This window comes from Callithrix jacchus, chromosome 3 (genome assembly GCF_049354715.1).
Source record: "Callithrix jacchus isolate 240 chromosome 3, calJac240_pri, whole genome shotgun sequence".
Lineage (NCBI taxonomy): Eukaryota > Metazoa > Chordata > Mammalia > Primates > Cebidae > Callithrix > Callithrix jacchus.
Genome location: NC_133504.1, coordinates 141659041 through 141686868, shown reverse-complemented (window position 1 = coordinate 141686868; position 27828 = coordinate 141659041). Strand labels below are relative to the sequence as shown.

Here is a 27828-nt window from a genome sequence, read left to right as displayed (position 1 = left end):
CAAAGGACCCCAGGAACGCCTTCTGGGGTCTAATGAGGCTACGGGCCGAAGGACGGGCCTCAACAGGGTCCCAACCTGAACTAGGAACCAGCAGGCCAAAGCCAAGGGGGAAGATTCGTCCCTGCCTTCTGTCCTCCATAAACCAGTCAAAGGTCGAGGGTCCAGACCCAGATAACCAGTAGAACGTGGGTTCTACTCACAAGGTGACCAGCGCGTCCGATGTCAACCTTCATGCAATGTGGAGCCTGGATATGCAAGTCCCAGGGGATCATGGGACACCTTTAGTCAAAGTCAAAGTGAAGTCTTTGTCCTTCCCAGGGCTGCCGTGGGAGGACTATTATAATAGTAACACTTGTGTTTAAAGGATAAAAGTCTTTGGCTTTCTAACACCAGCTAGCTAAGCCCTTCCAGCCCCCAAGGAAACAAGTCCATGCTCCTGGCTTCCTTTCACCGCCATGACGAGGGAGGTCCACGCAGGGAAGCCAATTTGCCTCTCATACTGTTTTCTCAAGGCTTGGGAGATTCCCAGGCTTGGCAGACACTAAAAACACTCCTTCCCTTGGCTTGTAACAATTCAGCTAAAGACCTTGTCTTAAGAAACTCATGCAGGGAGGCAGTGTGGAGTGCAAAGGGCAGGAAATGTCTCCCTGTGTGAAGAGCCCAGAGCAGAGGGGCAGGCTGTCCAGCCTGTGACTCACAGAGTCACTTCCCTGCTTCCCCCATCCTGGACTCGGCCCCTCGGCCACTGTGTCTCAGCTCCTCTTCCTGTCTCCATTCCGCCCGGACCCTTGAACAAAGCAGAAGTCTGGAGTCCACGGCAAAGACTGAAGTGTTGTGTATATATTTGGGCGTCATCTGTGGAAGCAGCTATTTTGAAAACAAAAAAAATAACTTTCCTGCCCTCAGAAAGAACTTGGTAAGCTCTTAGGAGTGTCTCATTTAACAGTTTGAAACAGAAACCTTGGTTGTCACTTATTGAAAAAAAGCAAGGTAGACACAGTGCATTCATTTTCATTGATCTGTAATAATAGGTAAGGAGGCCCCTCGAGTTGGCCTGGGGGATAATTGCTCTGCTCTAGAGCTGAATGGCCCAGGGTTTGATTCCGATTGTGTGCCCCAGTTTTCTCATCGGTAAAGTGGAGAAAACACATTTTCCTCATAGGATTATAGCAGAATGGGCATCTTTACCACAGTGATTTTGGCTAGGCACTGTGGCTCACACCTATAATTCCTGCACTTTGAGAGGGAGAGGCCAAGGAGAATCACTTGACACCTGGGCAACACAGCAAGAACCCATCTCTACAAAAAAAAAAAAAAAGCTAAGGCATTTACTGCTTGTTATGTGCCAGGCACTGTCTTAAGTGCTTTACATATATTATCTTATTGAATCCTCACAACAACTTGATGAGGTGTGTACTATTGTTATCTGCATTTTATTAATGAGAAAACTGAGGCTCAGAGAGGTTGACCAAGTTGCACATAATCACACAGCCACTAAATGGTGGAGCCAGGATTCAAACACAGGTCTGTCTCACTTGAGAGTCCAGCTGCTTAGTGTCTAATATGCTGATGTAAAAGGGAACTTGGCCTTGAAGGCCCCCTGGTCCAAGTGCCTCTCTGACTCCTTAACTCCTGGCAATTTCTTAACTCCCTTCCAACAACCTTACAGAACAACCTCCTCTCCTTCAGGAAGGGAAGAACTTGAAAGATATAAAGGAAAGGGCATGTGATTGGGAATCAGATGACCCAGGGTCTACCATTCTCATTTCTATCCATTGTCTAACTTTGCCCTTTGGAAAGACAAAAAAAGCAGAACACTTTCCTTAAAAACCTCTTTATATATTGAAAGAGAGCCCTATCTACTTCCCAGCTTCCCAACCATTCTTTCTGTAAGACCATCCTGAACAGCCTCTACCGGCTATGCTGCAGCTTGTCAAGTTACCTCTTAAATGTGAGCACGAGTATTGAGTGTCAAAATCCAAGGGGTCTGACCAGCTTGTAGACAACAGGATAATTCACTTTCTTGTCTCTACCTGTTTATCTGGTTACACAGTTGATAATTTCCCTTGCTTCGTTGGAAACTCAAGCATATTCTGAAAACACATTCAACAGAAGTCCCTAAGTATTTTTGTTCTTGCTGGTGTCAACGAGAGTAACTTAAAGGTGCTGAAAATCAATTTGCTGAGAGTCGACTGGATAAAACTTTGTTCACCAAATGACCAATTTTATTATTGCATTCCACAGCTGTTTAGGGCCTTCTATTGTAGACACCGTTCCAAGTGCTGGACACAAAGCAGTCAACATCATAGACAAAAACATTCTAGAAATGCTTCAGCCACTTTTGAGTTTTTCTGATTCCTTTGGAATACCATTTGAAATTTTTTCAACATTTGAACATTTTTACCGTTCTTTCAATGACGCCTCAATTGGTACATAACACTTAATTTTGCATCTCTACCAATTGGTGAGAAAAATTCAGCACTTCAATTAATACAATCATTTTGGGTTCTTCCATGTAATTTTCATATTAATGGAAAATCTGTAACATAGTTTTATACCAAAATGGATAAATTGGAATAAGTCACTGAAAATGATAAAATGTATTTATGAAAGGTTATGACTGTATTCCTCAACTTTTGGAAAATTGAAACTTCATAAATCCTGCTATGAAGGCAGAGTGAAAATCAACCCATCAAGACTTCATAGAAATCATCAATTCAAGTTGCTATAAACTTTGTAAAGAATGCTGGAGAATTTTGGTCTACTGATTAATTTAATGAGTTAGTCATTCAGCAAATTGATGATTTGGCAATCTGAGCTTTAGTAAATTGATGACTGGCTAATTGATTTTTGACAAACTAACATAACTAATTAGCAAACTAACAAGCTTAAACCTGTTGCTAAGCCTGGTGTCCCACTCCAAAATTGGTGCAGAAATATCTAGTTGATTTATCTGATGCTGCCTTTGAATCCTGACCAGTGAGCTCTTTCTGAATCTTGACTATTATACTCCAGCCTTCCCAGGTATCCCAGCAATTTGTTCTTCCTGCTAAAAAGTCTTCGTGCAGGTCTTTAAACCAAAGGAACCAGGAAGAGCAGTACATTTCTTTGAAGGCCTCCATGAAGTTTGGTGATGGCAGGTTAACTGACAATCTTGGAGAACTGTTGTTCAAAAACGTATGTCTACCACGCTTCACTACTGCTAGCACCATTACAAGAATATAAAAATAGCTAAGCTTTCTTGAATGCTTGCCATATATGAAATAGTGTGCTACCTGCTTTATACACGTCTCATTTAATCTTCATCCAGATGAGAAATGTAAAACACAGATAGGTTAAGGAACTTGCCCAAGACCACACAGCTAGTGAGTAATGCACTCTTTCCTCTTGAAGTTAGATGTGCATTACAACACTGGGCTTTTATGTTTAGTCCTTGCCTAGTGGAATTATCTCATAGGTAAAGCTGTCTTAAAGATGGGAATGTTGAAGCCAAGACATATCGACTAAAACACTTAAAGGTCCATATCACCTTAATATGTAACTGTCATTTAGTTGGTTGATTTATTATAGGATAAATCAGCTCACTGCCTGCCATCAAGAGAGATCTCATCCTGGCTTCTATCTCAAGTAAGAATATGTCTCCCATGTTTTCGGTAGACTGGATTCAGTCCTGCTATGTACGACCTTTCATACTGAGGCTTCAAGCCTTAGCTGCCAATCTTCACTTGTAACATGGTGATAACAGCACCTAATGCAAGGGACTTTGCACAAATTTAATGAGATAATATATGAGGCTCGATGCCTGACATGTGGCAGATGATCAATAGCAGTTTTCCACCCTTCCAGCTGCTCATGCCTGAGTGACTGCAGGGCTACTTAGATGCCTATCACCATGAAACAGACAAAAATAATGCAAATGAAGTACTTTATATATATTTATTTTTAAATTCTATTAGGCTGTGATTACATTTGCTCTTGTATATATGTTATCCAAAATTAATGCTTCCTGGTATTTTTTTTTAAGTGAGCTTTATTAGCTAATTTTGTAAGAGCCAACTTAGGAATGGATTCTGGCATCACATCTTGCTCCTCTGTCAAAGAAGCAATAAGCCTTCCTGCAGTGCAAAAGGTCACAGGAAAAAAAGCTGGACCAAGCTCTGAAATTCACTGATGAATAAGATGATAAGAGAAGAATGAGGATGATTTTTCTCTCTTCATGACAGATCCTCAAGGTAATTTGCCAACCATATTAGACAGAGGAGCAGGGGAATGGCACAGCAATCCATCATGATCTATCCACAATGATTGAATTGAGGGAAAATTCATTTCTGTTGACTCAAGTACAGGCTGCTGAAAAGATTCTCAAGGTGATTTATACAGGAGTACACTTTGCTTGGTGAAACAAGTGTACTTGTGAAGTGTTGTGTGTGTTACCTGATAATATTTTTTAAAATATTTCATTACATGAAACAATCCCTGCTGAATAATTCCTAGTAAATCTAATAAAATGATGGAATGTATTCTTTCTGTATCTGGATGTTCATCCATTAGAAAACTAAAATGCAGAATGGGCACGGTGGCTCAAGCCTATAATCCCAGGACTTTGGGAGGGTGAGGCGGACAGATCACTTGAGGTCAGGAGCTCAAGATCAGCCTGGCCAAATTGGTGAAACGCTGTCTGTACTAAAAATACAAAGATTGACTGGGCATGGTAGCACACACCTATAATCCCAGCTACTCGGGAGGCTGAGGCAGGAGAATTGCTTGAACCCAGGAGGCAGAAGTTGCAGTGAGCTGAGATCGCGCTACTGCACTTCAGCCTGGGTGACAGAGTGAAAACCTGTCTCAAAAAAAAAAAAAAAAAAAACCAGTAAAGTAAAATGCAGAACAGTAATATAAAGGACAATACAGCATTACTTACTATTACACCAAAGATTCCTTCTGTGTTACCATTAGTCCCGGCCAACATAGAGTTCTTCCAGAGCCCAATACAATCTCATCTTGTTTTACAAGTGAAATGTAAATTTTGCAACATGAGGTGAAACAGACAAAATAAGTCTAATTTCCTCAGCCTTATGTAAGAGGGTTCTTACCTGGGTTTTTCCCATGAGCTCCGTAACTCTAAAATCGGCTTAGGTGCCTCCAAGGTGAATCTATGCATTGTAATACCTAAAGAGGTTCTTGAACTCAGATCTTTACTTAAGAATGACTGAATAAAGAAGTGAGCCGATAGTGAAAACTATTCTTGATTCATCAAGGTAAGACCATAAAGATATCTAGATTGCTCTGGCATAAGAGTGGCCTTCCTCCTCTCCATGGTTCTGCTGATAAACCTTAACCCATCATGCTAAGGAAATAATTTTGACCACTGCCTGACAGGTTGTCTGGCACATAGTAAATCCTTAACAGATACTTGTGGAAATCATTAATGAGGCTCGTTTTGTGCATCCTACAGCGGCCTACCCACCTGGCCTACGTTGTTACACCTACATCTTGCTTAGGGTCCCAATTACTTAAATGAATTCATATTAACCAACTTTTTTTTTTTTTGAGACAGAGTCTCACTCTATCACCCAAGCTGGAGTGCAGTGGTTTGATCTCAGTTCACTGCAATCTCCACCTCCCAGGTTCAAGCAATTCTCCTGCCTCAGCTTCCTGAGTAGCTGGGATTACAGGCGAATGTCACCACACCCGGCTAATTTTTGTATTATTTTTTAGTATAGATGGGGTTTTACCATGTTGGTCAGGCTGGTCTCAAACTCCTGACCTTGTGACCCGCCCACCTTGGCCTCCCAAATTGCTGGGATTACAGGTGTGAGCCATTGTGCCTGGCATTAACCAACTTTTTAAAAGAATGTCTGACACATTTAAGAATTTTATAGATACAATTAAAAATAAGCAAATAAACATATATAAATTAAATATTATTCACTTAAAGTTTAGTATTAACGGCTGAATCTGAATATGACACCTTGTTTCTATGGCAGGCCTTGCTTCCCCATTGTGTGTTTTGGGATGTCTGCCAGTTTTCTTGTTAACCCGGGGAATGACTATGAGATATTGCTGTTCACTTTCTGGCTAGCTTGAGTTCTGTGCCTCGTATCTGGGTTTTCATTCCCAGTTATGTTCTCTCTGTGGCAATGAATGGAATGTTTTCAATCTCCTTTGTCAGGGTAAGTTATTTCAGCTTAAAAAGATCTCCTGTGCATAGCACCAGGATCTCATTAAACCTCTCCTGGTAACGTTTGTTGGGAGGGCTCCTGGTGAGTCATTCCGTGCCTGGGTCCTGTGAGCTGCACATAGACCCAGAGGCAGACATTGTGAGAGTACCTTGAACTGAAGAACTCAACCACAAGAGGCCCTTTCTACAAATACATATGTGTTTTCTAACTAAAATCTGAAATCATGAAAAATATAGTAAACAAGCTAGTTTGGCATTATTGAAAGTGTTGGTCCTGAATGATGTGTTTAAGAAAGGATAATCTTATGAGTCTGTGAGGCTTGATGGCATGGGTTTCTTTGTTCTTATTATGCTAAAGAAAAATAATGAGCTGATTTCCAGAGATATAGCTAAAAGGAAATGTGGCTGCAAGTGTCTAGCTCTTCATGTCCCTGCACGTTTATTTTCCCTAGAGATAATCAAAGCTCTCATATAAATTTACCCTGAGCATTAAATATGTAATAAGAATTGTTTTTGAATTGGTGTCTTTCCTGAATTTATTTTCCCAAAATATTATTTGCTGAAGAAAGGAAAAGGCAAACAGAGCAAAAAATTAAATAAAGTTAGAGCACAAACCATTCTTCTTCTGTACGCTTTTTCTATTGCAACGTCTAAAAGTCAACGTTGCATAAACAACAGGTGAGTATAAATTTAAAAAATTAAACCATATATTTTCTTTTCATTTTTAAAAAAAAAAAAGTTGACAAAACTGCTGAATTTAACGTTGTTTTGAAGCTGTTAAGTAGTTACATGAAAGTCATATGTTGTGTTATGAAGCAGATGAAGTCTGAGGTGCAATTTGATGTGTTCTCATTAACTTTCACTTGAATCAACCACAGTTTACTGTAAACCTTGTCTTATCAGTAGTCTTCATTAGAATACTTTTTCCTAACTCAGATAGCTCCCTTATCTCTGAGTCAGACCTCTCCTGGGGCTGGTATGTTCTCCTACCAGAACTTCAGGTCAACTTGACTGTTAATTTTTCTCTGGGTTGCTCCTCCCAGATTCTGCCACTTTTCTCCATTTCAGTCAAAAACAGTACCATTTTCATTTCTTTATCGCCTAAGAGCAGTCTGTAAGTTTTCCAAGAGTTAAAATTTAAATTTGCTTTCACAAAAACTATACAGATTTTTACTTATGCCTAAACCCTTAAATGGAAGAGATTCATTTAGGAAATGCAATCTTATAAAAATGCGTTAGAACCCCCTTTGAGCTGTGTTCACTGGGTACCCAAGAATGCAATGGACTTTCCCAGTCTCCCCTAAGGGAAAGGGACATGCAAATGTGGAAAGATGTGGATGAACAGCTATTTTTTTTTTCCAAAGACTTTAGCTTTCTGGGTTTGCCTGCATTTTATCATCTGCTGATCTGAGTCAGAGGTAAAAAGAAAGACATGCTGGGGGACAGGAAAATCGTGTTAAGTCAGCAACTGCAAAGTTGTGGGTTTGTGGTTTTTTTCTTTTCTTCTTTCCTTTTATTGAAGAGGACAAAGGAATGTGCATTGATAGGAAAACCTAATTCAGGGGTAATGAACTGAAACCTCCCCACCCCTCTCACCTCTCCCGATGGGGTGATGGGGTCGGGGGCACAGAGAAGAAGGTGAGTGGAGAGAGAAATTGAAGGTGAGGAGACAAGAGGGCTTGAAGGGAGGGAGGACAGAAGCGGATCAAGGGAGCAAAGGAGGGAAGGCAGGAGCCAGAAGGAGAAGCCGTAGCCTCACCTAAAACACACCAAATGCCTCCAAGGAAAGGTTCGAAAACCAGATCCTGCAGGAAGCACTTTTAAAAACCACAAATTTTTCTTCAACACAGGGGCAAATGAGGAGAAAAACGAGAGAGCTAAGAACAAGAGGCATGGAAGACAGAAAGGAGAGGAAGAAGGCCAAACCTCACCTCCTAATCATTCTGCCTGAGGTGCTGAAAGCATTTCTTAATAAAGTGTGAAGTTTCCGCTGAATCCAAATTTCTGGCATTGGAAGCAATGCCAGGAGCCACTTAGGAAAGAGAAAAATCTTCTCTTTTTCTTAAAGTGAAGAAAATCCTGTGTTTTTATAGAAGATCTTCTCCATCCCAAATAACCTAGACTCTTCCATTCATTTACTGAAAGAGACTGTAACAACAGGAACAGATGAGGAGCTCTTTACAGGGCTAGCTTGACCCACTGTTTACCAGTGTCTGGCAGGAGACCCTGATGTTCTCATCCTTGATCTGGAAGTGCCATTCCCAAGAACACACAAGCCATAGCCTCACACTTCATCACGAAGCTGTGCAGAACGTCTCAGTGACAGGATAGTTTTGAACAATGATACAATAGGGTTGTTGCCAACCACAGGGAAAACAGCGATATTTAATAAATGGTGCTGCCATGGTTGATGATCTGCTTGAAAAAAAGAAAAAAGTTAGACTTTTATTTCACTTCACTCCATATATGAAAATAATCCCGAATGGATTTAAATGCAATAAGAGAAGAAAATTTAGAATTGGAATAATTTTCCTTAAAAAAGTTTTTTAAAATCTAGAAGCCCCTTTTTTTTGAGATGGAGTCTTGCTTTGTTGGCAGGCTGGAGTGCAATGGCACGATCTCAGCTCACTGCAACCTCCACCTCCCAGGTTCAAGCCATTCCCTTGCCTCGGCCTCCCTAGCAGCTGGGACTACAGGTGCATACCACCACGTCTGGCTAATTTTTTGTATCTTAGTAGAAACAGGGTTTCACCATGTTGGCCAGAATGATCTCAATCTCCTGACCTCATGATCCGCCGCCGCCTCACTTGATTAAAATCTTTGTGGACTCTGAAGAATTTTTAAGCCTGTATACAAATGGGTACAACTGTGCTTAAGAAGTATGACATATATAAATAAGTGCTGGGATTACGGGCACAGGCCACTTCCCCCGGCTCCCTAGGAACCATTTTAAAAAAGGGAGAGGCATATTTGACTAGATAAACATTTCAAAATCTTGTATTTTAAAAAATCACAAAAAATAAGGTCACTTATTGGGGCCAATGATTTATTAAATAACTGTACCTACTGAATTTGGGTGAAAGTAATCATTCAAAATGGCAATAATGGATCTTATGTTCTGACCCTAGGTAGAGTAGAATGTTACCAGAGACTATAAATCTGGTCCATCTCTCCCTGCACTGTCATGGGTCTGATCACCTGTCTCAGGGTCTTTCACCCCCTGGGTTTCATGATTGGCTCTTCTAACAGACATGGGTTCACTAGAGGGCCAAGGAATCGCATATCTTTATGATTTAACAATCTCAAAAGTGCCCAGAATAGAATATGAAAAAGTGTGGGGGAGGGTGTGTGGGTGTGTGTGGATGGGTGTGGGTGGGTGTATGTGGGGTACGGTTTGGAGTGTGGATGTGTGTGTGAAGTGTGGATGTGTGTGTGGAGTGTGGGTGTGAGTGTGTGGGGAGATTTGGGTGTGTCAGTGTGTGCTTGTGTGGATGTGTGTGAAGGTGTGTGTATGTGGGTGGGTGTGGGAAGTATGTATGGGGGGATGGTGGGGGTGTGTGTGAGGTGTGTGTGTAGGGGGCAGTTTGGGGGATGTGGGGTGTGGGTGTGAATGTGAGAAGGGTTGGGATGCAAGGAGGTGTGGGCATGGGGGAGTGTATGTGTGTTTGTGTATGTATGAATTCTTTGCAATGAAGAAGAGGGAAGGAGCAGTTAAACCTTAAATCAGACATACTTAACCTCAAAATAGTTGTGATATTTTACCCTCATGCTTTGTACTACAAATTCATTTATTGGTTTGTAAAGTATATAACCAGTTTATGAAAATATCCCTTATAAAAAGAATAAGGAAACCAGTAAAAGTGATAAACAACCACATGGAAATTATGTCTGATTCCTTCTTCTCCATTTTATTTTTACCTTTTTTCTTTGAGATGGAATCTGACCATGATGGCCAGACTGGGTCTTGAACTCCTGGACTCAAGCAATCCTCCCACCTTGGCCTCCCAAAGTGCTGGGTTTTTAGGTGTGAGCCACCGTGTCCAGCCACTGCCCTCCTCCATTTTAGAAATGATAGATACAGTAATGCAACCTTGCAAAAAGATTCCTTCAAGTTTTCCAATGTTTTTAATAAAACGGCATCAATTGCTGAAAGCAGTATGACCTTTGTTATGCTACATAATACTGATACAAAATGTGAATAGTACAAAGTTCATTATATATAATATAAGGCTTTAATATATTACATTTGTTTCTACATAAACAGACTATAAATATATGTGCCATAGCGTGTCTTACAGTCATTGTTCCCAGCAGTTCACACTATGGTACCAAACAAAAAACACATTTTTTTTTTTGAAAAAAGGACAGAACAAGGGCAAAAATCAGTAGAAATAGCTCTATATGTTAAAAATCTAAACAATACAATAGATGTTATAATTTGGGCTATAAAATAATTTTGAAGTCTGGCTAATAATCATTCAGCGAGTGAGCAAACCCAATCAGGTTTACTGGAGTGGAGAGGCCAAATAACTAAAATATTGACAGGGTGTGGGGTGACAGTGGGTTGGGAACAGGGGAAAGAACAAAAGGGTAAAATCCTTCCTAAAACTTTGACACCACACACAGCTTGACACTGAACCTCCCACATTCAGTCTCAGACATATCACATCAAGACAGATATGAGGGTATTCATCCAGAAGAAACCAGAAGATGGTTTGTGCAGTCAGAACTCTTCAACGTGGCAGGGAGCCTCGAGCTGAATGTCCTTTCTTTGTGGTGTTCTGAATAAAGGATCAGCCTGGGAGACAAGGAGCCAGAGCTGCGTCATTTCCTTCCTGGGCCTTGGCCAGGAGACACGTAAGGGTCTGGAAGGAATTCTCATTAGGAGTCGGAAACAGCACAAGGAACTGTCCTTTAGCCCAAAGGCAAAGAGCACGCAACCTTCTAAAACCAGAAACCCCACCTGAACCCTTTACATTTCTGAACAGACCCCATGCCCACCTCCACCGGAGTCAACACAGTGCATTTGCAGGCTCCAGTACTCCCTCAGAGCAAGCTAACGTTAGTCTTCCTTTCTATCAATCCAAATTCCACACTTAAGGCTTGGCTCAGGACCGACATCCTAAGCAAAGCCTCTCGGAGGGACTCAGCCCTGCAAATCCTTCCCATCTTCAACACCTCAAACACTTACATTGCCTGGTTTATCTTCTAGTTTTACAGAAGTGTCAACTCCCCAAGTACTGCTACTTCTTTGAGGATGGGGCCATTGCTTGAACGTCTTCGTTCTAACCCATGGCGAGACCCACAGTAGGGAGCATGATAAATGCTTTATAAATGAATGAAAAAGAGGATCAGGTCAACACTGGGAGAAGACATGGACACATTCTTGGGTCATAAGCTCTTCCAGGATATGCCTAGAAGACTAGCTCCCTGTGGTCCGAGGTCTTTTTTTGTTGTTATTGTTGAAATGAAAATCAAATGCGGCTACTTCCTGGTGGTGGAAAGAACAACACTTGAAAATCTGAGCAGCACCTCTCATGTGATGTCCAGGAGTTGGGGGCATGGGTGCTTCCTTTTAAACAGGAGGCGAGCTCAATGTGGTCCCGGAGTCAGGCTGGAGGATCTGGGCTGTGCTGCCAGCTTGCACTCCAGTCTCTACCAGCTTTAAAAGTTCTGCTTCCTCACTGGAGTACACAGTGGTGTCTGTGTCATCGGAGTGATACCCGGACTGGTAGCCGCTTGTCTGGTTTGAGCCTTCAGATGCCACGGACTCCCTGCTTTTGCTGGGCATCATTCCACTGCAGAAGAAATAGCAAACAAATGAGTTGGCAGAGAGAGGGCAGTTCTTCTTTTGTTTTTACACTCACCCCATTCCATATGGGCTGCCATCTCCCTGGAGACCCCAGCCGCCTATCTTTCCCAGTTGTTAATCAGCATATCAGGTTTACAGGGACAAGGTCTATTTTCAGGTACTCGCATGAATTAATTGTTGCAGATAAGTCCTCTTATTCAGGTCCAAGTCTTTCAAGCCTCAGATGAGATGAAAGGCAGTTCTCCTGAGTTATGAAAGGCCCCAGCCCGTGGAACATGTTTATGGCCTTGCAGATTGACAAGTGTGTATACAGTGACAGGAGCCAAAGGGCCACTTGCATGATATTCAAGGAACTTGGGATGTTCTTGTGCTTTTCCCATTCTGGCAATTTGGGAACTACGGGGCATGTGTATGGTGGTGATAAAGCTCTTGAGCAACTTGAAGCTTTAATAACTTGAAGCGTGTGTGCAATCAAGCCAGATGTGTCAAACACTGCTTTTTACTCATCAAAACCACATTCCTTGGAGGGACTGAGGACCCCAGTCACTCAGTAGCAACCAGAGAATGTTTTCAATGGCCTGGAATACTGACAGACGGTAATCACGTCAAAGCTTAGACATGTAGGCTGTGTTGATCTAAAACTTGAGGACTTACACTTTCACAAGCCATTCTAAGGTGTTTTTTCCCAGTAATAGTTGTTTTACCCAAATTCTTGATGTAAAAAAACTGCAAAAAGGAATTTTATCAATCCATGTTTATATGCAGTTTAAAAGTTACTTCAAATAATGGGAAATATAATTTTTTCTTTCAATTTAACCCCAATAAAACTACTGTAGGTGTCTTAAGCAATGGCATGGTGCTTGGCACATGATACTTGCTGAATAAACATTTTTTGAATCAATGAATGAAATATATCATTGACTTTCACAATGTCTTACCTTGAGCCTTAAAGAAAACAATAAAATAGCACAATGGCACATTTTAATGTGTTGGGCTTTTTTTTTTTTTTTTTGGTATGAGCATTATTCAAAAATCCCATGAGTATTCCCATTTTATATAAAAGTTAGATTATAAGCAAATCAAAACCTCCCCTGTTCTTACCTGTAGGTAAGAATACTCTAGCAAATAAACTCCAGCAAATAAATAACTACTCTTATCCTATTATTTTTACAAATATAGATTTTCATTTATTTGTTATATTAAGAGGACATACATGTATTCAAGACAACTACAAATTCCTACTGAACCACAGAGTGGAGATTATATTTAAAACCGATTTTAATACTTTCCCCATAATTAAATACTTACTAATTCAGACAGTAATATTTAAATGTCTCAAACAAGTAGATATTGGCTTATTTATATGTCATACTTCTTAAGCACAGATGCACCCATTTGTATACAGGCTTAAAAATTCTTCAGAGTCCACAAAGATTTTAATCATATTGACAGCTTTAGGGAGCACATCCAACGACCTTTTCATTTAGTCAACACCATACAAAATACTGACCACAGCAAACATACTCAGAAATTCCCTAGTATTCATGAATCCTCATTAAAATGGACCAAATCCTCTAATTTATTTAAGATTATTTTTAGATGTCACTTAATTTTATTGAGTGGTTTGTTTCCATTTTTTATTTGTTAAATTGATGCTAATTTCTCCAACCAACAAAGACCCCAGAGGAAAAATTCTGCACTTACATCGAAAGTCCTAAGCTCCTGCCAAAAATTTTTATTGAAATTTGTCTTTTTAATGTAGCTCAGTCTTACCCAAAAGATGGAGCTAATTTGGTTCTGTCTTCCAAAGTTTTCAGTTCTTCTGAGGCAAGAACCATACCACTGTCCGTCTGGCTGTCCTTTTGAAGAGACAATGAGATGGCACAATTAATTGAGCGCATACAATGACCAACTATTTAATTAAGCTGATTTCTCAACCCGTCTATCATGTCTATCAGATAAGGTCCTGTGGAAAAACATAAAGGTATCATAGCCACAAATTGTCCAAGCTACAAAAGGAAGCAACTGCTTCCTATGAGTAGACACAGGCCAGGGAGAAGAGAACGTTTACAAAGCAGCAGCTGAGAACGCCTGTTAGCATCACGCTCTTCACCGTGACACTACCTGCACTTTAGTGAAATTGGTCACAAAGCTACAGTCTTGAACCCTGTACCAGAGGCTGTACTTGTGAAAAAACTAAAGTTCCATCTCCATAATGGCCCCACAATACACACACTCGAGGACAGTCTTTTAATGAGGCTCCAAGACTCTAATGCTTAGGCTAATATTTATCTAGCTAATGTTTCATCCTTTGTATTATTTCTAAGACTATTTTTAAAAGTGCACTTACATCTGGGATTACTTTTATTTCTGGTTCTTCTAATGGGATATCTTCAAATGTTTTTACACTCACAGGCCGGCTCTTTCGCTTACTGTTCTGCAGATACTGACTGCAAAAGAACAAATATTTGTATTTTAGTGGTGGTATATTTGGCTGCAGATACCACAAGTGATACCTAAGTTCATTATCTTTCAACCACAAGCTTAATAGCAACCTTCAAAACATCCTTTAGAAAAACAGAACAAAATAAAAATCTTTCTCTGCTAGCACACATGGAAAGCTTAATTTCCTGAGAAACTCCATTTAAAAGTATAATATAACTGAGGAGTCTCGATGAGCCTGTTCTTTTGAATTCTACTTCTGAGGTCCAGTCCTGGACTGAAGACAGCAGCAGATGGAGTGATCAACTGCCATCTCCTTGGCTTCCTGATTGCCTGGGATTCCTCCAGTGGGCTCTGGATATATTACCGAGTGTTTCACATCTGTCTGACCATCTCCGGGGAAAGGTTTTCTGGATAATGCTCACAGAGAAACCGTTCAAGGAAAGATGGGCAGAGGAAACATCTGAAGACCTCCTGAAGAATACTGAACCCAGCAGTGATTTGAAGGCAACCTCTTCCTCCTCCATGTAACAGAAGCTTAGTGTGCAAAGGGAAGGTGGGCTGAGTCTCATTGTCCCCTGGTTTTAGCCTCTAGAGTTGCTGTCTCAGGAAAAAACAGTGGTTTGAGAGTCACAAGATATTTTGCCTATTTCAGAGTCTACCACTGATTGCAGAAACTTGAGAAAGTCATGAATATTTCCATGCCCCTCTTGTCGCATCTGTAAGATGTGTTGGTAGTAGCACTCCCACCCTAGCTCACAGGGATGTTGGGAAGATGAACGACATGGAGAACATTGGGCATATTGTTCTAATGAAGAAGAATGATTCTCACACAAAGCTCATTTTCTTCCTTTGAATTCCAAAGCTTCCTTCAGGAGTCCAAAGAATAAGACTTTTCAGAAAACAGATCCTCTCCTTCTTGGGAGTGCTCCTTCCTGGTCATTTGGCTTTGGGTGAGTCTAGGTGATCCTATCAACCTCACTTACATCCCAAAGAGAGGGAAAGGAAGACTTATTCACCAGAAAGGCCCACCAAGACAGAAAATACACTCTTCATTCCTATACCAGCCTACTTCCCACGACAAGCAGCTTTCTGGAACATGCTGCATAGACCTTGGGCCAAATGAGAAGAATGGAAATTGAGTCTCTCTCTCCTACCCCAAGAGGCTGGCTCCTCCCTATACAGAGAAGAGAGATTGAGATTTATTGGTGATATCCTCACTCAGGAAACTCCACAAGTTAGAGGATATGATACACAGGGTGCAAGATAGCCTACTTTCTCCTAAGTCCAGCCCCTAAAAGTAATGGTTATCGAAAAAGACTGGTACCATAGTCAATCATTCCTTCATTCACTTGTTCAGGAAGTCCCCTCTGATAATCTGCCACATGCCCAGCACTCTGCCAGATGCTATCTAAGCAGCATCTCATGTCGTGCTTACTGCGGTAACTCTCTAGGGGTGAGTATTACTATCCCAACTTTTCAGATGAGGAACCCAATGCATAAAAAGGTTGAGGAACTTATCCAAAAGCACATAACTGATTGTATGAATTATTGTTTTGAGGGCAATGAGGAGCCACTGAAGGGTTTTAAGCATGGGATTGACAAGATCAGATCTGTCCTTTAGAGAGTTGACTCTGGATTGAAAAGAATAAGACTAGAGGTGTAAGGCCCATGAGAGGGATACTGCACTTCTTCAGGAGAAACAAGGGCAGCTTGGCTAGAAAAAGGGAATGCCCATGAGGTTGAGTGACACGGGCTCATTCTAGAGATATCTAGGGGATACAACCAACTAGAACTGGTGAGTTTGGACAATAATTCAGCTGCCTTAGAACGGACAGCTCCTTAAATTCTGAATCCAGCGATTTTTTAAATGGCACGATACTTTCACGACTGACAAAGCATTTCCACGGACAATGGGTGCCTCTGCTCCTCATAAGATGGAGAAATCGGCCTTTTAACTATTTCTCCTTTGGAGATGAGGGAGCCAGGGATTAGGGAGAAAATGGCTAATAAAGGGCAGAACTGAGACTCAAACTTTGACCTTCAGACACCAAAGCCCATGTGAACTTTTAGTTTTTGTTTTCCTCTACTCCATACAGACTCCCTTGGAAGAGTATCAGCAGGAAAAGGAAGAAGAAAACAGCAGAGACAATTGTTCAAGCCTTTATTAAGCACCCAGTATGTGCACAGTGCTGTTCTCTTGTCATGCAGGCACTGATCATGCAGTGGGCAGGGTGGGGGGTGTAAGTGTCGGGTATGAAACAGACAGAAAGTGCAGAAAGGACAGTCCCACTTCAATCAGTCTAATGGTAGGGTCAAATTCAGAAATACCTAGCTAGCAGGCTATCCCAAGCATCAATCTCCAAGGGGCATTTAATCGTCACTAACAATTAACCAAAATGGAGAAAATGGTATGCACCAAAACCAAAACCAGTTCTCTAAAAGAGAACTGCAAAGAAATTTCTGATAAGCTGCTTGATGTGGGAGGTCAGACTCCAGGAGAAAATGACAGAGCAAAATGGCAGATGGTCCCTCAAAGAAAGATGAGCCCAGTGAGTATGTGTTTTCTTGCAGGAAGCATGCAAACTTGAGACAAGAGCTGATCCACAGGGGAAATGAGAGGCAAAGCTAAGTCTAGACATGAGTGGTCCTTCTCCCACACACTTTTCAGCCTTTTCTCTAAATAAATGCTAAGTAAATATTTTTCATATGGTTTAAAGGGGCAGCAAATCATGAGGCTAGCTCCCACAGTGATGTCTCTGGCCAGCTCTATTTATAATGCAATGGAATTGAAAATTAGAAGGAGAAAGCAAGTGAGAAAGACTGCTCAGCTTTTGTACTTGGCCAGAAATGCATACGAGGATGGAACAGGCCCCCTGAGAAGTACCCCAGCCTCAACTCGTTCTCCCCAGAGAAGCAGAACCCCAGGAGAGGAACGGAATGAAGCATGCCGTGGGCAAATGCCTCTATCTGCTTTTCTTTGAAACCAGATGATTAAAATGTGACCGTGAGTTTTATTTTTATAAAAAGGAAAAAAAGGTGGAGGAGGTTGAAAGGAGATGCAGACAAAAGATTCTAATTTCCATTTTATTTTTCAAATTATGGCTAGATAAAAGAGAAACTGGACTGGAAAAACCAATTCAAAAATCACAGAAAATAGGAGCCAGGCCTGTGCTGGCAGTGCAGTGCCACATTTGTCCACGCTTCTGGGGATAAATGTTAGCAGTCCTTTTATAGATCCAGCATCGTTCGGTGCTTCCATTACACAAACATGACTTCATCTCCTGCTCAGCACCATATGCAAAGCACCCGGCGAGCCAGGAGGCTGCCGACTCAGATCATCGCTCGATCTGGTCACAGAAAACACATGGAATATAGTTCATGATCAAATGGCTTTCTGATAAAGGGGGAGGCAATAATAGCGTGTGGGAACAACTGTCACACCAAAAGGCTGGCTGAACTTGAACTGGAAATGTGTAAACACAGGAGTGGAACCGTAGTCTCATTTCATTACTGTTTCTCTCTGAGGGCCCCCCCTTGGCATGGGAGGAAACAGCATGGACTTAGGCACCAGAGGAACTGGATTCATCTCAAGGATGTGATTTTAAGCAGCTCGCTTAATAGGTATCTTTTACTGAGTGCTTTCAAGGGAGAGGTGCTTAGAAATAGATTTTATCTTACAACTCTCAAAACAGCCATTTCAAATAGCACCACTGGCCTTGTCTCATTTCACAGATAAAGAAACTGAGGGAGAGGCTAGATGATTCGCCCCAAGTTGCACAGCTGCTAAAAGGCAAATTCGGGGGTCCTACTCAGTTCTATCTGACTCTAATACCTCATCTTTAACCACAATTTTATACTGCCCTCAGGTAATAGAATTGAGTCTCATGATCAACAATACATCCAAAAAAAAAAAGATCGTTGTTTCTACCTTGCTTGGCTCTGAGTGTTACGATACGGGCAACATCTGACAATACATGGCAAAGTTCTTTAAAAATATGCCTAATGCTTTGACTTCGATGGAATGATCAGCTCACTTGCTGGCTTCTAACCTTTCTAAGCTTTCTTCCTTCTCATCAGTGTTCCTGCTGCCCCATACGACTCTAGGGGGCAAACTGTCCACAAGTTCCCCTTAGCATCCCCTGCCCTGTGGCAACCTGGCCAAGTTCTGGACATGAGAGAGCTCCTGCCCTCCCTGCAGCCCGGCACACTCAGGCTGGCAAGCTGGACCCATGCTGTCAGGGGTTCCAGTTAACGAAGGAAAACGCCCAAAGGGGCTGGTAAAGAAACAAAGCAAAGTGAAGCAGTCCCAGCCTTAGTAAAAAAGGCAATTTTAATATCGTATTGTAGAAAACCACACCAACTCTTTCCTTATGCACAGGTGCTGGGAGAGAGAAAAAAGAAAGCTGCCTTCAGAACCCCTCTGCCAATCAGAAAAGGACTGCGGTGCATGTGTTTTAAATAAGCCCAGACATCCCATTATGCAAATGCAATGCTGAAACTCAGACTTGGGAGGGGCTTCTGAGATGCAGTGTCCAGTCTAATTCAGGACACAGACCCATGGCATTCTGTACCCTTGCCAGAGAGCCATAACTATGTTCTCATGCACGCACAGAACTCTTCTCTTCTGAATCTCTCCTAAGCCATTTAATTCACATTAATAAAAGCGTACATGGGGATAATTTAAATGCAGATGTCTTTGTAAAACTGGTCTCTCTATTCTGGAGATTAACAAACTGTGGCATTCCAGCTATTGCAGCTGCAGGGCTTGGAATTCTTAAAGGCAATGCTGTGGCAGCAGCGTGGGCTACAGATGGGAGGAAGCACACCTACCCAGATCCTCTTGCAGGAGCATTCCCCGTTATGTCAGCCTCAGGGCTAAGGTTATGTGGAAGTGGGATAATGCAGTAGCCTTAGACAAGGTCTTCCTTCCACTTCCAATCCCCCTCCCCAAGATGGCCTTGAAGTCGCCCTCCCCCAGGGGATGTTAGGCCATATACACTACCTGATTCCTGCTGTGTTGTCATAATGGAATTTGGGGTCACATACTTCCTCCTCCTCCATACAGGAAACAGGTGAGGTGGGCAGAGAGAGTCCAGAATCCTCTTCCATGCTCAAAGTCTCTGATATCGGAAGAACGATGTAGTCCTTGCCATCCTGAAACAATAAACACAGAAGACTGTTGTTATGGCTTCTGTTCTTCAAGTGCCTTTTCATGAAAAACAAAGGCCACAGGGGCTTCTTGGCTACATAGGGTGTGTGGCTTTCATATCTGAACACAGAACTTTAAGACAATGTTACAAATCATGCGTCAGAAACAAAAGGGCATTGAAATGGAAGGTATATTACAGGAGAGAACTAAAAACAAGATGGGTAAGGAGCCCACAGGGAAGGGCAGTTACAATGAAGAGAACACAGGCTGTGGTCAGAGGGGTAACAAGAGAACACACGGAGCTAGAAGAAAAAATCGCTCCTTCACAAAGACCTAACCACACAAGCAAGCGCTTCAGAGGGCATGGTATCCGGTGTTAGCCTCCACATTTCAAGGCAATGGAAAAACTGATGACAGTCTAAAGAAAAGCAATAAATGGGTAAGAAAACGGGTCTTCTGAGAAAAGTTTGCACAATTTAATAGTATTGCATCAAGAAAAAGAAATAAAGGGCTATTGGATACCTGTAAATGTTTGGGAGGTTTATTGATAAAAATAGAGCTGACCCAGTGTCCCCCAGCTGTTCAAAAGAAAAGAAAGAGGAAATTGGCTTCCATTGCAGTGAGAGCATTGACTGGAGATTAAATAACATTCTGATAGTAAAGACTACAACTCTAAAATCTTCCAGTGGGAGTTATAAGAGCCTGGGATGGTACCAAGACAGAAACCATCTCTTTTGCATAGCTTAGATGTATTTTTGCCTGCAGAATTTATTAAAATTTCTTGAAATTTCCTCCATTGTTGATCTTCTGTGGATCAACCAGATATTTGTTGGTTTGTTTTAGCTTTAGAAGAGCATTGGAAGATATAACAAAGAGATAAGTAGGTAGAAATCAGAGGGGTCTGCTCCCAGGTTATAAATTAGAATCCTATCTGTCTAAAAGGGTCATTACAGCTTTTAGAAAAGCACTGTTACTCTGATGAAGAAGAACACAGTAGATTATTCAGTGCTGAGAGGATGGCATGGCGGCCATGAGATGACAGTTCAGGCAGTAGGGGAGTCCTTGACATCTAAGTACTCTTTGTAGAAGCTTCTTGGATACAGGTGACAAACCTGCTGAGCATTAGCTTGCAAGAGATTTCCCAAATGTTCCACCAACTCTGAAAACGTGGGTCTCTGACTGGGCTCCCCATGCCAGCAGTCCAGCATGGTCTGGTACCTAGAGCAGCAAAACACTGATTTCATTAAATGCTTCTTTCTTCCGGGATGCTGAAAATAAGCACTTAAATGAATACACATTTATAAAGAGCCCACCAGGAGCTGAGATGCTAAATAGGGATACAAAACTGTGTAAGACACAGAGCCCTACACTCCAGAGGCTCAATGTGTATAGAAAAGAAAACATAAAAAGCAACATCTAGTAAAAACTAACTGGTTACTTTGAATAATAAAATTCTTTTCAAAAAAGGGATGACTCCATGCTTGAAATTACCAAGAAAGGCCTCAAAGTAAAAGCAGGACACTAACTGGGCCATGAAGAAGGTTTAAATAATGGAAAGCCTTCCAGGCTAGGAGAACTTGTGAGCAAAGAAAGAGAACAGAGGAATACTTCTAAAAGTCTTACATTTCTGGTGTAGTATAATCAGGGGCCCTCATTCTAGTTCCTTCTTTCAATCGCCTACAAAATTCTTCATCAATCTTTACCCCAGGATACGGAGAAGCACCTAGAAGAAAACAGGGAGGAACCATTCTTTGATTTGATTTTCTTTTATAAAAAATCCTGAGTCTGAATCTTGCACATCCTCCTCACCTATATATTTATCTTTTTTTTTTCCCAAAGCTTCCAGGAAGTTTTAACTGATAGATGTGAAGTAAGGGAGAGAAAAAGGCAAATTTTGTCATTCTCTTTGGAGTCTTGATGGAAGGACAAAGAGAAATGACTCACCTAAGGAAAATATTTCCCATAGCAAAACACCAAAAGACCAGACGTCACTCTGGATTGTGTACACTCTGTCAAAAATTGTTTCTGGGGCCATCCATTTCAAAGGGAGGCGAGCCTACGGGATAGAAAACAAGGACTCAGAACCCAAATAAAGCAAATATCTGAAGAAAAAACTTCCTTTGTTCCTGACACAGGTCCTGAAGCTCACTACGAGACGTTTAGTTGTTTGTTTTTTGTTTTTTTTTTTTTGAGATGAAGTCTCGCTCTGTTGCCCAGGCTGTATGTAGTGCAGTGGTGCAATCTCGGCTCACTGCAACCTCTGCCTCCTGGGTTCAAGCAATTCTCCTGCCTCAGCCTCCTGAGTAGCTAGGATTATACGCATGAGCCCCGCTAATTTTGTATTTTCAGTAGAGATGAGGTTTCTCCATGTTGGTCAGGCTGGTATCGAACTCCCAACCTCAGGTGATCCGCCTGCCTCGGCATCCCTAAGTGCTGGAATTACAGGTGTGAGCCACAGCACCCAGCCAGTAGTTTTAATTCTGTTACTTAACAGAGCACTGGGTTCATGTTTGAAACTTACATCTCCTTTTCTGACGTAATCTGGGTCTTTATAGATATCCCGGGCCAAGCCAAAGTCACAGATTTTAACTACGTTCTTCTCTGATAAGAGGATATTTCGTGCCGCCAGGTCCCTGTGGATACACTGCAAAGAGAATTGTGTGTGCATTAGTTCTCAGCACAGCTGATCTCTTTCACATCTGTTGTGATCTCATGCTTCAAAAAAAATCCCACATCAGAAAGCCAGCTGATTAACAAGGACTGGGTTAGTACCTCTTATCAACACTTCAGTAAAAAACTCTGAGCGTTGCTGAGACACACATCTGCTTATTCCATAAACAGCCCCAGCCTTTGGAGTTAAATAATTAAGTTATAATATGATGATGGAATCATAAACAGGCTTCTGTAGGACACAATTAAAAATGTGTTTCTGGTCACATCCACACATCCCTTATGCCTGGCCCCATATTTGGTTAAAAATGTGTTATTCTAAGGAGGTCCCAGAATGGCATTTATTTTTTGAATGAATGCACGGAAATCAGAAACAAGGGCTCTCATTGGTTTAGTGCTCTTTGTTGGTTTCCCCCTTCTGTATGAAGCTGAAGCTCAACTGGCTCTGATAAACACTTCCCAGTGGGGGTTCCGCTGATTTCAAAGTGCTGCGTTACCATAAAGATCTATTAAGGCAATTTCAGCCTAACACGAGTCAGGTTCATTCTCTAAGTGCACTAATAATAAAATGAGATTCACCTTGGCATTCTTTCTCTTCCTTTTAGTTTCTCAGTTTCCCCTTTCTCTGTATCCTCTAAACTTCATCTAACTCTCTACTACTCGGCAGCTATAACTCCACCTGATATTTTATAAGAAAATGAGTCTTATGGAGCACAAGAAATGAATCAAATTTTTTTTTTTTTTGAGAAGGAATCTCTCTCTGTCACCCAGGCAATCTTGTCTCACTGCGACCTCCACCTCCCAGGTTCAAGCAATTCTGCCTCTGCCTCCCAAGTAGCTGGGACCACAGGCATGTGCCACCACACCCAGCTAATTTTTGTATTTTTCGTAGAGACAGGGTTGCACCATGATGACCACGCTGGTCTCAAACTCCTGACCTCAGGTAATCCACCCACCTTGTCCTCCCAAAGTGGTGGGATTACAGGCGTGAGCCAACACACCAACTGAGAGGAGAATTCTTAAGTCACTGTGATCATGTATAAACTGGGCATTGCTAACCTTCCCATACTCAAATCTGTATGGCACTCTCCTCTGGACAAGGCATATTCAAAAGCACATTTTCTAGCACAATGGAGCAACACCAGGAATTCCAAAAACAGATAGTACTTTTGACTTTTCCCCCCAAACAAAAAGCTTCCTTTTTAAACCCACAACCAAATGGATTCAAGACATCGTCTGGTAGGTGTAAGGGAAGTCAAAGGATCCCCACATTCATGCCCAATCTTTTCCTAATCTGCAAAAGGAACCCTAAGTGGCGAATTCTGGCTATGAAAAAATAGTAATAACAAATCATAATCTTTAAGAAGTGCAAAGGACTTTTCTCTTTTGGAAAACCCTGTAAATCCTCAGTTCTCCCCCTTCCCTTTGGGAGAGCGAACACAAGAGCTACTAGCAGAAACTTTGAAGAGCCTGAGGCCTTGAATGCTGTGAGAAGCTTTAAACTCCAGGGGAAAACATGGGTTGAAGGTTTCACCCTAATTTAAGAAAAACCAAAAAATGCATAACTTAAGTCTTTCTTTCTTCATTAGGTGGCACGAATACATTCTGTCAATTGATAGTTCTTCCTGATCCTTAATCGGAAGTTTTCTTATCTAATACAAAATTACACATTTTACTACTTCCAGAGGAGTCACTGCCACCAGCCTGTTCCCGCTTGGTGTTTATAATCTTTGGAATATTGTAACTTGTCACGTCCCTACCTCAGCTTTTGTTTGGCCTATTTTTCTAATTTTAGCTCTTTTAATCACTCTCATCTGAAGCCTGTCCTTCCTGGTTTCTAATTATACTCCTAACAAATACTTTTTTGATGGATGTTGATGAATGTAAAATAAATTAAAAATAGACTCTCATGCCAAGATATCTGTAAGGCTCAGTCCCTCCCCTCTCCAGGTCATTGCTCAAATGTCAATAAAGTAAAGCCCTCCTTAGTAAAGCCTTCATTGTTTATCTTGTTTAAAACAGATGGACACAACGGACAGAAGAATAAACATACACAAATAAATCACTCGTGTATATTCTACAACTCTTCTTGCTTTGTTTCACCATAGCATTTACTCCCATCTAACCTCCAATGCATTTTACTTGTTTATATTGCTCATTGTTTGCTCTACCCATGAGAACTGTAAACCCCATGACGGTGAAGAGCTTGGCCTGTCTGATCACCACAGTATCCTCAGTGCTCAGAACACTTAGAAGATGTTTGGCAAGTCTTTATTATACAGCTTAGTTTCGTGAACTCTCTAACCACCGTTACTTAGCAGAAACAGAGCCTCCCCATTAGAGCTCTTCTAAGAAACACAGAAGTGGTGAATGAATTATAATCCCGAACAAGCACCAGTCGCTGACACTGGACATCTTATTTCCAGTGATCTGAATCTGTGATCTGAAAAGATAGCTGATTTCCCCTCAACCTGTCTTACCTTTCGCGATGCCAAGAACTCCATGCCCTTAGCCACTTGGAAGCTGTAGCAGATGAGATGTTCCAAGGTCAGGAAGTCCTTATACGTATCTTCAGGAGCTGTCCGAAGAGGCAGGAGGATGGAGGTCAGTATTTCCGCCAGCTGGTGTGATTTGTTTCTAAGTTTGCTAGAGCAATAATCTTTTTAAGACTTGGGAGTTACATTTTCAGCAAATAGAAGCAGAGAGTCAATGCCTCTATCTTCTGTAAATCTCCTGAATTCGCAGTATCATTAACCCTCATCATACCCCCTTAAGAACGATACTGGCTTTTTCCCATTTTAGCCAAATCGAACCAGTAAATCCAGGAGGTAGAATAAGATAATATTGACCTAGATAATCTGGAAAAGAAAGAGGACTCTCCAAATGTGCCACTTACACTGGTTTTTTTTGTTTTTTGTTTTTTGTTTTTTTTCATGTACCCAGAGGGATAAACAATAGTTTCATATGGAAAACTCTAAAAATAAAACAATAATATTCGGGGTTGTTGACTCTCTTCTCTCCAGGCTTTGTCCTGGGACAAAGGCCAAAAGTCAAACTATAATCTGCAATGAATAACTAAAAATACTAGAAATATATTTAATTCCTTTTCAAACTTAAAAAGTGCTGTAACGACATTAAATCTGGCCTGCGAGGATGTTTTTTCCTGAGAGATAACAGAAGCATGGAAAGATAAATTTACGTAAATTAGTGGTATTTACTTCAGTACAACTGGTACAAATAAACAGTAAGACATTAAATGGGTGTTTCAAAATCATCTCTTTGGTCAGATAAGACTTATGGCTTCTTTCCTGGAGAGACATACCAGAGTAAACAAAAACTTAGTTGTAATAATAACCTTGTAAGTATTAAAAAGGCTGTGAGCCTTTTTCTCAACAACTCAGTCTCTTAGGTTTCTGGCTCACTGGCCACTGTTTTTTGAAGGAGAAAGAGCAGGGTAGAGTCAGCACCACTCAGTGTGGGCCCAGCTATGTGAAGCCCAGACCACCTCCCCATGTGCTTCTAGACCAAGTCCCAGCCTCAAACTACCTTCTCAGCTTCTAGGGAAAAGGAGTTAAAGGCAAGTTCTCTCTGTAGCCTCTTGTCAAGGGAAGCAGAGTGGATTTTTTCACTCTTCTTCTAGACTCATGTCTCAAGGCGAGCCAGTCTGTCACCCATCACTACATCCATGGGGCTGTCTCTGCTCCTTCTGAAGGAAGCAGATAGACAGTATGCCCTGAAGACAGCTGAAGTTCTGCAAGTTAGGCTGGGACCACAGCTCCACCCATAAAGAGCACAAAATATCACTGAGGCCAGTCATGGTGGCTCACACCTATAATCCCAGGACTTTAGGAGGCTAAGGCAGGCGGATCACCTGAGGGTCAAGAGTTTGAGACCAGCCTGGCCAACACGGTAAAACCCCATCTCTACTAAAAATACAAAAAAGTTTAGCTGGGTGTGGTGGCACATGCCTGTAATCCCAGCTACTCAGAAGGCTGAGGTGCAAGAATCACTTGAACCTGAAAGGGGGAGGTTGCAGTGAGCCAAGACCATGCCATTGCACTTCAGTTGGGACAACAGTGAGACACTCCATCTCAAAAATTAAATAAATAAATAAACAAACGTTGGAAATATAACTTAATAAAAGCCAGGATATTTATCAAGACTCCCTTGGAAGGAAGAGAGTCTTGATGGTTGGAAGGAAGATTTGATAAGCCACTTGGGGTAGGATAGAAACAACAGATGGCTCCTCAACCACCTTGGAGAAGGTTAGGTACAATGAATAGAAAGACTTGCACAGGTAAAGCATGCAGCATGGGGCTGAGCCACTCTGGGGCTCTCCAAGGCAATGGAGCAGCTAGGCCAGAAAGCAACTGCCAGAAAGCTTATAGCCTCTTCCACTAATAAGTGTTAAACCAGTATTTTAAGAACACTGCTATGATTGTAGCTGACTGCTTAGCCCACTTGAGCCACCAAGATTTCTCAGGCTAGCCCTGCTTCGCCTCCCAGTCTAGGGCTTCCACACTTCACTTCTGGGGAGAAAGAATGGAGGCAGTCTATTTAGAAATTCGGGTATCTTTCAAATTGAGAGGTAGTACTGGACTTTTCCCATGATCAAATTTCTTGTGACACCCTATCACTCTGTCTGCTCTTATATGAGCACACCATAGCATGCAGAAAGCACTGGCCAGTACCTTCCTCTTCTTCTACATCACTCAGGGACTTCTCCTCCACAAATCCAGAGCTGGCTGAGCTCTGGCTACTGGTGATGCTGTCCAAGCGCCGTTTCAGATCCACAGGGATTTCTCCAACGTAGTCTTTCCCTTGACGGAATCGTGCCCCTTTGGTCTATAAAAGAGCAAAGGAACAAACAAATTCCTTAAATATAAGATGGGTCTTTAAAAGTTTACAACCTTTAAAATGTAGTAAACCATGGAGATAATTGAAACTACTAAAAAGCAGACAAGAAGGACATCAATTTCAGGATTATGCAATCTCTGAAATTGATGTCCTTCTTGTCTGCTGAAATATGGGGCAATTTTGTGCATAATAGGGTTTCTTCCACAAAGCCTAGCTCCTTCTTTAGCTTAAAGAGACAAATGCCACATTTTGAGTTGCATTAAGACACACTTTCAGCATTAGGGTGCTCTTCACAGAGGGATTTACACTCCATGTGGCCAAATACGGCTAGGGGAAAGACAGAATAACCCAGTGCTGTCCTACCCTCTGCCCTCCCCTCTCCTCGATCATACCTACCTTCTCCCCCATGCCCACACTCTGCAATGGGTCAGTAGATTAAAATCACAAAAATTAAAGAGAAGCATATGGCCCCCAGAAGGTAAAAGAGCAAGTTATGACAGCCAAGAGGTAATATGAGAAGATTCCTCACAAGTTCTCCATAAAATTTCAAAACTAACCTGTACCATTTTGAGTTTCCCTTCATTTTATAACATGGCCAGAGTGGGATTAGGAAATGACATACCTTGTAGGGGACAAATTCATTTCTCTTGCTCCTCAGGTAACTGGATAGGTTTCCAAACTTGCAGAATTCCACAATCACCATGAGCGGCCCTG

The 27828-nt window shown here is 41.7% G+C and overlaps 1 protein-coding gene across 3 annotated transcripts in view; it reads right to left on the bottom strand.

Annotated features, from left to right (window-relative positions):
- Positions 1-10287: 10287 nt before the first annotated feature.
- The window catches only part of KDR (kinase insert domain receptor), a 47880-nt gene continuing 30339 nt past the window's right edge, over positions 10288-27828 (bottom strand). The window contains exons 20-30 of one of the 3 annotated variants that reach the window (XM_002745820.6): positions 27737-27825; positions 26949-27102; positions 24738-24835; positions 22109-22231; positions 21532-21643; positions 21211-21310; positions 20700-20805; positions 19441-19592; positions 14344-14443; positions 13767-13852; positions 10288-11979 (exon numbers count right to left, since the gene is read on the bottom strand). In XM_002745820.6, the coding sequence (XP_002745866.2) occupies positions 11757-11979; positions 13767-13852; positions 14344-14443; positions 19441-19592; positions 20700-20805; positions 21211-21310; positions 21532-21643; positions 22109-22231; positions 24738-24835; positions 26949-27102; positions 27737-27825 (1343 nt within the window). In that variant the 3' untranslated portion in view covers positions 10288-11756. Of the gene's footprint in view, positions 11980-13766; positions 13853-14343; positions 14444-18750; positions 18820-19440; positions 19593-20699; positions 20806-21210; positions 21311-21531; positions 21644-22108; positions 22232-24737; positions 24836-26948; positions 27103-27736; positions 27826-27828 lie in introns of those variants that run through there. The other 2 variants (XM_078367974.1, XM_008993343.4) reach the window with 2 other exon arrangements.